Genomic DNA, 13265 nt, shown 5'->3' with positions numbered 1-13265 from the left:
ACATCTTCATTTGTGTAATTGTTTTGTTTGTTTATGCTTTATTATATATCTGTGAGTCACTCATTAGTGTGTTTATACTATATTATAATTTTAGAATGGCAGAAAGAGATGATAGCATCATACTGTAAGAATTTGCTAAAAGTACCAGCAATGCCTTTACTACCACGAGGTCAGAAATGTAACTTCAGTGAGATTTATGTTAGGCCCACTATAACAAGAGAAATAAAAGGAGAGAAAGGGGAGACAAAGGAGATTAAGATCAAGTCAATGTCAGATATCTTCATAAAGAATGGTGTGCCTTTGAAGCATATATATGTTCTTGGAGATGCCGGGTCTGGTAAGAGTAGTTTCTGTAAATATTTGGTCAACTGTTGGTGTAAAGCACACAATGATGAACAAAATGTAAAAGATGAGTTTGATGAGGTTAAGGAAATGAAGAAATTTGATTTCATGTTTTATATCTCGCTTAGATATAATCAAGACATAGACAGTGTCCAAGATATGATTAAAAATCAGTATGATATTGACATTTCAAGCCCAAATCACAAAAAGGAATCTGCAAAGATCATAATATTGCTTGATGGCTTAGATGAATGGTCTTCTGAAAGAAAGTCCTACAATCAGTTCCAGACAATGGGGCTCCCAAAACAGGATGTTAATAAAGACTACACAATCATAACTACATCACGGCCATGGAAAGTTCACACCTTGGGAATAAGTGAGACAGAAATTGAACAATTACTGAATCTAAAAGAGTTTGATTTGAGATGTGAGTGGGAAATGGTAGGAAGAACTGTCTCGCAGTTAAATTCCATTAGGCATGCCAGTAAACTTGCCTGGGTTTGTAAACAAAAGCTAAAAGAAAAGTCTCTGAAAAGTTTAAAACAGGTACCAATTATGCTACAACAACTGATATGTCTATGGTTTGATGGGAAACTCGATAAAACCTCAAGATGTGCCATCTACACCGGTATGTTAGAACTTTTCTTTACATGGAATGACATGAAAACTACAAGAACAAGTACTCGACTCATGAAGGGTGCTCAGAAAGTAGATCTTCCTAAATACTTAGCCAATAGAAACATATTAAGATTAAACAGCCATTTCATTTATGAAGTATCACAGTTGGCTTATGAGACACTATTTAATTGTCCAAAGGATAAATCCTTGATATTTGACATTTGTATGTTTGATGATCTAGAAATATCAGCTGAAGTAAGAGAAAATGGCTTGAAACTTGGAATAATTACAGAAGATGAATGTCAAAATTTTTCTGTATCAGAACCACCAAGCTCATTGTTCTCTTTTATTCACAAATCAATTCAAGAATTTCTGGCTGCAGTGAATATTGGTATCAATTTCAATGCAAAAATTTGTTCATCAGATTGTACAGGAAATGATGAATTAGCCAAAAATTTTATTAATGAGGTTTTTCAGAAATGTTCAACAGTAAATGACATATTAGAACAGTCAAATGTTGTAATTATGCTATGTGGTCTTGAATCTAGATTAGCACAGCATGTTTCAAAATACATATACGATACTGTGTCAAAAGACTATCGTATTCAGGAATACAGGAGAACAATAAATACTAACATATATATCCCTATTGATTGTATTATTGATATTCAAAAGCTTTTTTTTGAGTCAATGAAAGAATTAAATGCATCATGTAGTATAGGAAGTAATCCTGTATTTTATATAGGAGATTTGGTCATTCATGATAGGGAGAATCTTGATATTGTTTGTTCAAGTATTGATCAGAAACAAATTGTTCCTTACTCTGTTCTATCTGTTAATGTAATTAGCATCAACACAGAAAATGTTAAATTTACAAAATATTTGCCAATGTTTCATCATCTTGAAATAATTGCAATAAGATATGGAATTGATTCACAAAGGTTATCAAGTATACAAAATGATAGTACACAGAGTGGTAAACAGAGGATTAATGAGATTAGCAATTGTGTTTGTGAGACAATTAAAGTAAATACTTCAACATTAAAATATCTGTCTCTTGATGATGTCTTTTACACTGACAGGTATTACCCAGATTTTAGAAACCTACCTAGTATGATCAAACTTGTAGCAATAAGAATGACTTATTTTACAATGAGTCATGATGATACTACTACATTTTGTAATTTTCTTGAGAGAACCAGCCATCTTGAACAAATACATCTTAGCTATGTTAATTGTAAGTGTAGGAACCAACATGATGTAAATTTATCTAAACATCAACAACTTCAGTACCTTCATTTATATGGTACTGTTAGTGTGATAGATGTTGATACTACAAACCTTGAAATATTTGAATTTGATAAATTGAGAGATATTAATTATGAGAATTTTTTTTATATTATTACAAAATCTAACAGATTAAAAGAACTAAAATTGACAGGAGATTATTGCAATAAATCTCAATTATATCATACCAACATAACAGAGAGACTAGTCACAGTATTACCATTGTTACACAATCTCAGTGAGCTTAACTTATATGAATGTAAGTTAACTGACAATATAATACAGTTACCTTTAGAGATGAAAAGTTTAAATAACATTAATCTTCATTGTGTAATAATGAGTTTGACAACTTGGCAGAAATTTGTTGATAGTCTTCCTCAGATTCCTCATACTGTAGATGTGAGTGTATGGCGCTGTCATATAACAGGAGATGGTGAGGCGTTTAATGATTTTAGGTCAACATTGATACATGGAGGAGGAGAGATAAAAGATGCTAAACAGTATGTAAAAGACCAGGATCAGTTAGTTCATGTTAAACGTGATGGTAATGATTTCTTTGACTTTTCAACTAAAAAGTGATAAAATTATCCAATTAGTCACATAGTGTTTGAACATTAATTGTTGTTGATTTACCTTTTCAACAAAAGAAAATGGTTTGAATTTTTAACATAGTGAGATAAAATACATGCAGTTTACATAGTGTTTGAACTGAATTATTTTATGTTAAAAGTCACAATAAATTGGTTTTTTTATTTTCATCAAAAAAGTGAAACCTATGACATTTTAGTTATTGATATATATATATATATATTGTTGTAAAGTTTGAGGATGAATATAATGCATTATGATTACAATCATCAGAAATCATTTTTTATTGAATATTGATATCTGGTCATTGTTACAAAACATTAATAATATTGAAATTGCAGAAATTTATATTCAAATTGTGTTTATTAATTAATAAATGAAAGAAAGGCAGTGAATTTACGAGAATAGATATATTAACCTTAATGAAGGTAAATGTTCTTTTCTAAAGATCAGGAATAATTTGTGAAAATAAAACTGATTTTAAAAAGTAATGTTCTAATTATAAATATATAAATAAATATAATGTATAAATTAACAAGTAAATAAATTAATGAATAAATAAATTAAATGGAAATATCATACCACAGATCCCGGGTGTAGATTTTCCAAGGTTTTTGGCTCAAAATCCTTGGAAAAAAACCTCGGAGTATTGGAACGAGAAATTTATGCAAAACTTTGCTTTTAAGAAAACCTTGGAAAAATAGGGAGACGGTATAACACCTTGTAAAAAATTTCCGAGGTTTTTTTAATAAAAAAAACCTCGTAAAAAGTATGACCTCGGAGTATTGGAACGATTTCCAAGGATTTCAGAATAAATACCTCGTAAAATAATTTCCGAGGATTTTTTTAAAAAACCTTGTAAAATTGGTGACCTAAGAGTATAGGAACGATTTCCAAGGATTTTTAAAGTGTTTCCGTGGTTTGTTTTCCAAGGTTTTCAAATGAAAACCTCGGAAAGTTTCTCAAAACTGGGAATACTGTAATTATTTCCCGAGGATTCTTACTAAAGCATCAAGATCATTTTCCAAGGTTTACTTGAGCAAAAACCTTGGAAATTTCTAGAATATCCATGGAAAATCAGAAAATATAACAACCAATGAAATATTCTGAAAAGAGCAATTATATTGTCCTTTTAAAGAATTAATAAACTTCTTTATAATAATACAGAGCAAAAAATGATCACATGACTCACTGAAACATTTAATGTCAGTGTGAAGTAAATAGTAATGCACTACAAATGAAAAATTAAGTTAGAAGTCTTTAATGGTAAATATTACACTCAATGTTCAGTTATAATTTTTTTGGTACCCGGCAAATTTATATATATTCAAATATTAATCTATTGAAGTCCTGTTCACTCTTCATGATTTTAAAGTGTCCCCAAATTTTCCCTCACCGTCACAGGGGTCACATGTGGAAAATGCTTGGATACAATTCCTGAAATAAATAAAGTTAATATTTAATAAAGTACAGCCATTGAAAGAAGTTAGAAAAAAAATTACATGTACGATATATATAATATATAATCACTACTGGGCGCAAATCCCTGTCCATGTGGTCAGGCTCAGCGACTTCAAACTTGCCTTACAACATTGTATTTTTGACTCTTGAAAACCAGGACGGGCTTCTTCCCTCTGAGGGAGCTATCCAGCCCAGGATTAAGGAACAGCTGAGGTTATACTTAGGACAGTACAGTATGTGTAGGCAATCAGAATTACATCATTTAATTTCTTTTTTATTCATCAATAAAAAAATGATACTTACCTAACGTTTCCATCTATATTATTATATATACAAAAATATCAGTTGATTTATTGTTTTAAAAGATCAGCACTTGTGTGTAAGGAAATATATCTCTTAAGTGATCCAAAACTACTTAAATGACAAGTTGTTTAGATAGCCTTTGTTTAAAATGAAGGCTTCAATATTTTCAAATGAACTTTTCTGTAGTTACTTTAAATTAATGTTTGTCTAATTTGTTTTGAAATAATGAATTTAATTTTTTTCATGTTGATTTCTATTTTTTCTTCATCTGTATTTAGTGTCAAGATTTCAAGAAAAACTTTTGTTAGCATTGTGACAATTCTGCGATGTTCAGAAAAGAAGCAACGTCTGTTACTATTATTTTAGATTGTACAACCTAAAGCACCCTAAATATATTGCAAAAAATAACGCTTTTGAACATAAGGTGATTCTGAAATGTGTTCCTGCAGCAGTAAAGCTGAAGAGTCATCTGATATTACATTTACAGCATTTCCTACAAAGTATCAATAAAAAAATCAGTTCCAGAAACCATCATTCATTCCAATTTCAAATTGAAACAGTTTCTAAACCTAGTTTTATAACAAAAACATACTGTAGTATATTCCTTGAAGCCTTTCCTGGTCTACAGTTGGCTTCCTTTGCACCAATGCCAATGACTTTCCAGTATATTCCTCTGCTTTATACTATGATAAAAGACGGCAAAGCTGGATTGCCATTTTCTTGTAGTTTGGAACACCTGCAAACTTGCTTTCAAGCTGACTCTGTTATATGAAAGTTTATGAATTATGTCATCATAGTTTTATGCACTTATCTTGTGCAATACAATCATAGACAAACATAACATTTATACTCATAAAATATCCATTAAACAATTGTATTTAAACTAGCTTACAAAGGTTAAAAATATAGATCTAAAATAGTTTGTATTTAATACTTATTTGAAGAAAAAACACAGTTTTTCTGCATAAATGTATCTAAAAGTTATTTACCTGAACCTTTTTACTATTATGTTTCTTTTGTTTATCTTCCTGTCTCAGGTCATTCATCTTTTAAGGTTCAATTACAACAACCAAACATTTCCTAAATCTTGTCACACTTTGATAAATGTTTTCTTTGAAAATTCCAAAATAGGCTCCCTAACATTTAAAACAAGATATCTCCAAAATTGCTTAAATAAATCCATGTTTCCACTATTTCCAACTATAACCACTTGACCCATTAATGTCTGAGATTCAAATTTTTCAACAGTTTATTCAGGATAGGTCCATCATAATGTGAAACAGGGGTGATCCCAAAATATCAAAGCCACCATCATTTAATTTTACATTTATTGAAGGTACAAATATATCAAATGATAAATAAATGTAAAAGTTGAAAATTTTAATGAGTTCTTAAAAGAGAATCACAGTTGCAATGTCATTTTAGACTGATTGATTTTGGAATGTATAAAAACCCAGACTCCCCCTGAATAATCACATGTAACAATCTGGTCTATCCCAGAATGCCCAATGAGAAGATTGATCATGCATAGATAGAGGAAACCACCTGGGGTGCCATTAGTTTTATCTGATCAGTGTGTTTTATTCTGTGTGTGAAATCTTAGTGGATGCAGTATTTATTTATCCTAATTATAAGAAATTATCAAGCATACTGGTTATTATATTTCAGACATTCAATTGAATATAATTATATTAAAAGGACAATTAATAACTATGACAGTCACTGTTTATTGTACACTTAAATTAATGGCAGAGTAAATTGTAATCTGAATGTATGTCACAGACTTTTTTGTAGAATAGCATAAAACATATATTAAAGGTTATAGAGCATTCTTATTTCAGTGTTGCTTACAGGCTTTCAAGAAACCCTAAGTTAAGTCTATATATAGAAAGAAACTGTAGGAAAAATACTGATGCATTTGGAAACTAATAGACTGTTTCTTTTTGTTTTATAGTTTTGCTCTTTTAATGAAGAAGATATCTAGTAATGATAATTATAAATAATAATAAAAAAAAATGAAAATATTTTTTTTAAAGTCTTTCTGATCATCAGTTTTTATTTGAATAATCTTTCTTTTATTATGATTAGATGCGATACATTTATAGCCATTAATAAATGTATTTTATGGCAACAAGGAATTTATTTAACTTTTCCATGTTTTCACACTTAAATTTTTTTAATTGATTCCTTCCAAATAAATCGCTTCAGAAATTTAAAGGACAAATTTATTGTTGGCCATGAAGTTGGCCATCAACAAATTGTCCATACTGAAAATTGATTTCCCTGGACCATGCTGTCTTGCATGGACTAACCATGGACAACTGTTTGCTCTGACCATGGATTAAATAAATATCCATGGGCAATCTACAGCCGGGTTGGTAGCTTGGTTTTAGTAAATCTGCCAGCTTTAACTGTTGATCATTGCTTTCGATGCCCATTTTAAGTTAAATCATGATTATCATTATGGCTTAACATTTTCCGAGATGAAATATAGTAAAGTACAAATTTCCGAGGTCATTTCCAAGCATTTATTTTTCCAACAAATTTACGTAAATTTTCTAAGTTCTTTTCCGAGCAAAAAAATGACAAAGTTCTTCATTTCCAAGCTTTTTCCAAGCTGATTTCTGGCAGAGTGTTTAAATTCCGAGATAGTTTCCAAGGTTTTCTTTATTTCCAAGGATTTTATACCAAAAACCTTGGATAAAGTTTCCAAGATTTTAAACAAAACCTTGGAATTTAATAAAAACCTTGTAAAACTGGTTTATGTCCAAGGTTTTTGAAGAAGTTTCCATGGTTTTTTTCATAAACCTCGGAAAATCTACACCCGGGATGTTTAATGTACAAGGTCAGGGAAGAAGTAAAGATTTATATTACATTCAAATACCAGTTATATTATTAGTTATAAAGATCGTTGACAGGTTATGTGGCCCTATATAAACGGCTATTTGTAAATATAACCCGAGCCGTTAGGCTAGGGTTATATTGCAAATAGCCGTTTATGTACGGCCATATAACTTGTCAACTATCTTTATAACGAATTTATAATACAGCAAGCATCATTTTTAGAGAAATAAGTAAGATTTCTTCATGAATCGACAGCAGCCGTGTATATAAAACTATTATAAACGTCACGATTATCCAATGAAAAATGACATTACAAACGTGCAGTATTATAAGATATAATATATGATTGGATAAGGGAATGGTATATGTAAATACCGGTTATATGATAAATATGGAAAGAGAATGGTATATATCAATATCAGTTATATGATATACAGGAAAAGTGAATGATATTTATAAATACCAGTTATTTGATATATAGGACAAATGATCAGTATATGTAAATACCAGTTATATGTTAAATAGGACAAGGAATTGTGTAATAAATACCAGTTATATGAGATATAGTACAGGGGAACAGTATATGTTATTACCAGTGATATGATATTTATGGTAAATATATGTTAAAGAGGAATAGTAAATTTTATATGTGAATACCGTTTGATGATAAATGGTATACATATTTTTCTCATTGAGATCATTTACATGTTATATTTTAGAGATTCCTTCTTGGATTGTTTTATATTGTAAAGATTGAAAAAAGTGAGAAAAATTGTAATGATGAAAAACGATTAATATTTACAAGTTAATATTATTAAAGTCAGTATCAAAGTATTAAAGTGTATAGTGAAAGGGACTCTACTGAGGATATCTTACATGTATGGAAATATATTTTCTTGATGTTAAAATGATAATACAGAAATATATATACAGCGGATAGGAAGCTTTGAAAATAGACAACAGTTACATTCAGACCCACAAACCTTTGCCCTCTTCAGTGATAATTAGGTTTTTCCGCTAGTCTCCGATTTTCATGCTCTTGTTAAACTTTTGCAAATAATTGTTTACATTGCCGACATGGATTTTCATCAAAGAATTATTTGTATTGAAAAGTGTGTATTGTATGTTTTACGATAAAAAAAACTATTGTTTCTTGTATAAGTAGAAAATGCTTCGTCTTTTTTGTCAATGTACCTCTGGGAGTTCATTATGGCGGTATTTTAGATACTTTTTCCCAGGATGCACAAAATCTCTGAAAATCCCGCCACATGTTATAACTAACATGAACACAATCCCGCCGATACTGTATTTAACTGTATGAGGTCACAGTTTCTTCTCCATGTATATTTAGCTCAATGATGATAGGATGTGAGTTATATTCTTGAGGTTTCATACTGTTTGATAAAGATCTTATGTCAATAACTTGTGTTCGAAAATTCAGATCATTCGCTCTCTTTGTTTTCTTTAAAATACTAGTAATCATATAAGCTCATCTTTTAAGAGAATAGCTAGAACTATGAAGTACTTAACCAGGTGTTGCATTGGTATCACGTTTTAGTTAAGTTTTTGGTGCAAGTTGTTTTTCAGAAACTACTGAAGGAAATGAGTTGACATGCTTGTTCTCTTTTATTATCTTACAAAGATTATCACAAGTCCCATAACTCTTGATTTATTTTTTGATGTTTAAGCCCCATTTTAAACTTAGAAATTCTTGGTTTATTGTTTGCATGTTAGCCGTATCTTCACTACTACTACTGAGGGTTGGATTAGAACTTAACACATATATGAGAGTAATAAGAATTTGCTGTCCGAGGACCATGAACTATAACATAGATTTTGACAGAATTATTGCCATTTGAAGTTAGAAATTTCTACATTATCCATCACTGTGGATAGTTGAGCACACTGTGCTTTCGAGAGCTCTTGTTGTTCAAAATGATATAAAAAGTGTTCAAATGTTTATAGGTAAAGTCTGTCTGAAAAAAACAGTTCATTAATATCGATTTTCAATTTTATTCCGAGTATATTTCTTTAGTATCATTTTTATTTTTTTCCATATTGAATACCTCGATTAATCTGTTTTGGATTTTCTCGACTATTCGAAGAATATGAGAGCTATTGTAGTCTCGTCGGCATCCGCGTCCGCGTCTGCCTTGGTTCAAGTTTTTTGTAAATTCAAATATCTCAATTATTGCTTGAGATATTCAATTGAAACTTACAATACTTATTTATAGTAACAATGTACATCAGATTGACAAGTTGGATAACTCTGCCTACAATATTTACAGAATTATGCCCATTTTTAACTTAGAAATTTTGGTTAAAGTTTTTTGTAAATTCAAATAACTCAATTATTGCTTGAGATATTCAATTGAAACTTACAATACTTATTTATAGTAACAATTTACATCAGATTGACAAGTTGGATTACTCTGCCTATAATATTTACAGAATTATGCCCCTTTATAACAAAGTGATTTTGGTTAAAGTTTTTTTTGTAAAGTCAATTATCTCAATTATTGCTTGATATTCAATTGAAATTTGCAATACTTTAGTAACAATGTACATCAGTTTGCAAAATTGCAAAACTCTGCATGCAATATTTGCAGAATTATTTGCCCCTTTGAAACTGAGAAATTTTGGTTAAAGGTTAAAGGTCTTCATTGATATTTACTTGAAACTTTACACATGTACTTAGGATCATAATTGGAGAGTCATAATTGTATGTCACTGACCAATTTCCATAACTCTACTCGCATTTAGGCTGATTCATCTCCCCTGTTCTACTTAGTCTCTTGGTTAATGTTTACATGCAAGTTTTACATATCTCAATAACTATTAAAGATATTTATTTAAAACTTCACATATGCATTTAGAATCATAATTGTAGGTCACTGACCAAGATCCATAATTCTATCTTGTATTTAGACTGATTTTTCTCCCCTTTTTCAACTTAGAAATTTATGGTAAAATTTTGCTTGTAAGCTGTTATCTCCATAACTACTGAAGAGTTTGTGCCTTTTTTGGGACATGTTTATGCATTCATAATAATAAAGCAGTGATTTACTTGATAAAACATCTTAATAACAAGACTTTGTACCTTTTCGGTCAATTTTATGTATTCATAGGTAATTAGCATTATTATACTCAATAAAACACCCTTGTGACAACTTTTTGAATAGTCGAGCCGATACTGTCGTCCGACAGTTCTTGTTATTCTTTATTGTTTGGCTTTTGAACCTCAGTGGAGCTCTTTTAAGTGAACTTTTTGCTGTTTGTGTTAGAATGATAAATTTTAACGCAAGGCAAGTATACATATACCTTGCTGTAAATTTACATGTACTATTATATGTTGTTACTACATAGACATTATAACATAATTTTGAATCAAAACAAGTTATACACCATAGTCATGTAAATATGATTTCATTATACCTTCATACATATCCTTAAAGAGATGTACAATTGAGATAAAAATATACATGGCTGTGGGGTGCAAGTGCTTATTGACTCTTCAACTGGCTTTATTGCCTCTCGGTTACACCTCGGGGATATATACCAGTTCTCAGCTGCCCCTCCGGATATATATCAGTTCTCAGCTACCCCGCGGGTTATATACCAGTTCTAAGCTGCCCCTCCATGATATATATGAGCTCCAGCTGCCCTTCCAGATAAATACCAGTTCATAGGTGCCCCTCGGGGATAACAACAAGTTATCAGTTACCCCTCGTATGTATATATATATATATATATATATATATATATATATATATATATATATATATATATATATATTATATATATATAATATATATATATATATATATATATATATATATATATATATATACGAGGGTAACTGATAACTTGTTGTTATCCCCGAGGGGCACCTATGAACTGGTATATATATACACCAGTTCACTGCCCTTGGTGGATATATACCAGTTCTCAGCTGCCCTTCCAAATATATACCAGCCCCTCGGATATGTATACCAGTTCTCCCCCTTGGTGGATATATACCAGTTCTTGGCTTCCCCCTCAGGGATATATATACCTGTTTTCAGCTACACCACAGGGATATATACCTGTTCTTGTCACTGCCTTTGGGGATATATGTTAGTTCTCAACTACTGCCCCTCAGGGATATATACCAGTCCCAGCTACACCTGAGGGATATATACCAGTTCTTGGATGCCAATATGCTCTTTTACACAGACAGCCATATTTTATAAGTTTACATACATGTACTATCAGATGTTTATGTTCATAGATAATTTATGTAATTGTTATTTAACTTTTTTGGTTAAACAATTTGTCATATTTTAGTACCAAGACATTATAACATTATAGGCATACATAAGTTATATTTTTGCTAAAGTTAACATATATTATGATATGTTATTTTACATGTATTGTAAAACATATGTTACATGAAATTGCTCAAACGTTATGTTGAAGTCCTGTGTCTAAAAAAGCATCCTGGATAACCAATGCATACTGTTGTGTATACACTTTATTTGTGATTAATGTAATCCAGCCAAATCAGTACCCCTGAGTTTGGACAATGCTAAACAAAGATTTAAGGCTTTCAAACAGATATAACTATATCTTATTATGCCCCCCTTCGAAGAAGAGGGGGTATATTGTTTTGCTAATGTCGGTCTGTCTGTCTGTCGGTCCGTCGGTCTGTCCGTCGGTAGACCACATGGTTTCCGCTGATTATCTTGAAAAGTATTTATCACAAAGTCTTCATATTTCACATAGTGATTGGTCATAACTAGTAGATGACCCCTATTGATTTTGGGGTCACTAGGTCAAAGGTCAAGGGCACAGGGACCTTAAATGTCAAAATGGTTTCCGCTGATTATCTTAAAAAGGATGTATCACAAAGTCTTCATATTTCACACAGTGATTGGTCATAACTAGTAGATGACCCCTATTGATTTTGGGGTCACTAGGTCAAAGGTCAAGGTCACAGGGGCCTTAAATGTCAAAAGGGTTTCCGCTGATTATCTTGAAAAGTATGTATCACAAAGTCTTCATATTTCACATAGTGATTGGTCATCAGTGGTAGATGACCCCTTATTGATTTTGGGGTCACTAGGTCAAAGGTCAAGGTCACAGGGACCTTACAATGTCAAAATGGTTTCCGCTGATTATCTTGAAAAGTATTTATCACAAAGTCTTCATATTTCACATAGTGATTGGTCATAACTAGTAGATGACACCTATTTATTTTGGGGTCACTAGGTCAAAGGTCAAGGTCACAGGTGCCTTAAATGTCAAAAGGGTTTCCGCTGATTATCTTGAAAAGTATGTATCACAAAGTCTTCATATTTCACCTAGTTATTGGTCATAAGAAGTAGATGACCTCTAACGACTTAGGGGTCATTAGGTCAAAGGTCAATGTCACATGGGCCTTAAATGTCAAAATGGTTTCTGTTGATTTTTCCATAATTGAACACTTCCATGTACCCATTTTTGGCAAGTTTCTGTAATAAAATTACCAATTATGTGAGTCAATGGCTAGAAAGGGGGGTATATATGTCGTTCGACATTCTTGTTAATGTTAATTTTGTTATGCTATATACCAAGATTAAGATATTATGTTAAATGTAAACATATGTTACACATGTCTGTTTGTTACATGAAATTCTGATTGAATGTGTATACATGTAGTACATTATGTAAACATATTATTACATGTTAATAAATGTGTATTGTATAATTACAAGCTATTGCAATCCTTTTATGAAAATAAGATAATACATGTAGATCTATTACATGTATTTTATAACAAGAAATGTTTTGTAACATGTCAC

General features: G+C 31.0%; 1 protein-coding gene and 1 long non-coding RNA gene across 2 annotated transcripts in view; one reads left to right on the top strand and one right to left on the bottom strand.

Annotated features, from left to right (window-relative positions):
- LOC132738723 (uncharacterized) overlaps positions 1 to 5696 on the top strand; it is a 29901-nt gene extending 24205 nt beyond the window's left edge. The window contains exon 6 of the mRNA XM_060726317.1: positions 95 to 5696. Coding sequence (XP_060582300.1) covers positions 95 to 2826 — 2732 coding nt within the window. The 3' untranslated portion in view covers positions 2827 to 5696. The remainder of the gene's footprint in view (positions 1 to 94) is intronic.
- LOC132738724 (uncharacterized) lies at positions 2876 to 7671 on the bottom strand. The gene is made up of 2 exons (XR_009626911.1): positions 5192 to 7671; positions 2876 to 4272 (listed from the first exon to the last, which is right to left on the bottom strand). It is a non-coding gene; the product is annotated as an uncharacterized LOC132738724 (long non-coding RNA).
- Between the last annotated feature and the right edge of the window lie 5594 nt (positions 7672 to 13265).

The sequence above is a fragment of the Ruditapes philippinarum genome, unplaced genomic scaffold (genome assembly GCF_026571515.1).
Source record: "Ruditapes philippinarum isolate M1 unplaced genomic scaffold, ASM2657151v2 ctg4371_1_1_1_1, whole genome shotgun sequence".
In the NCBI taxonomy this organism is placed as follows: domain Eukaryota; kingdom Metazoa; phylum Mollusca; class Bivalvia; order Venerida; family Veneridae; genus Ruditapes; species Ruditapes philippinarum.
This window is presented reverse-complemented; position numbering and strand designations above follow the sequence as displayed.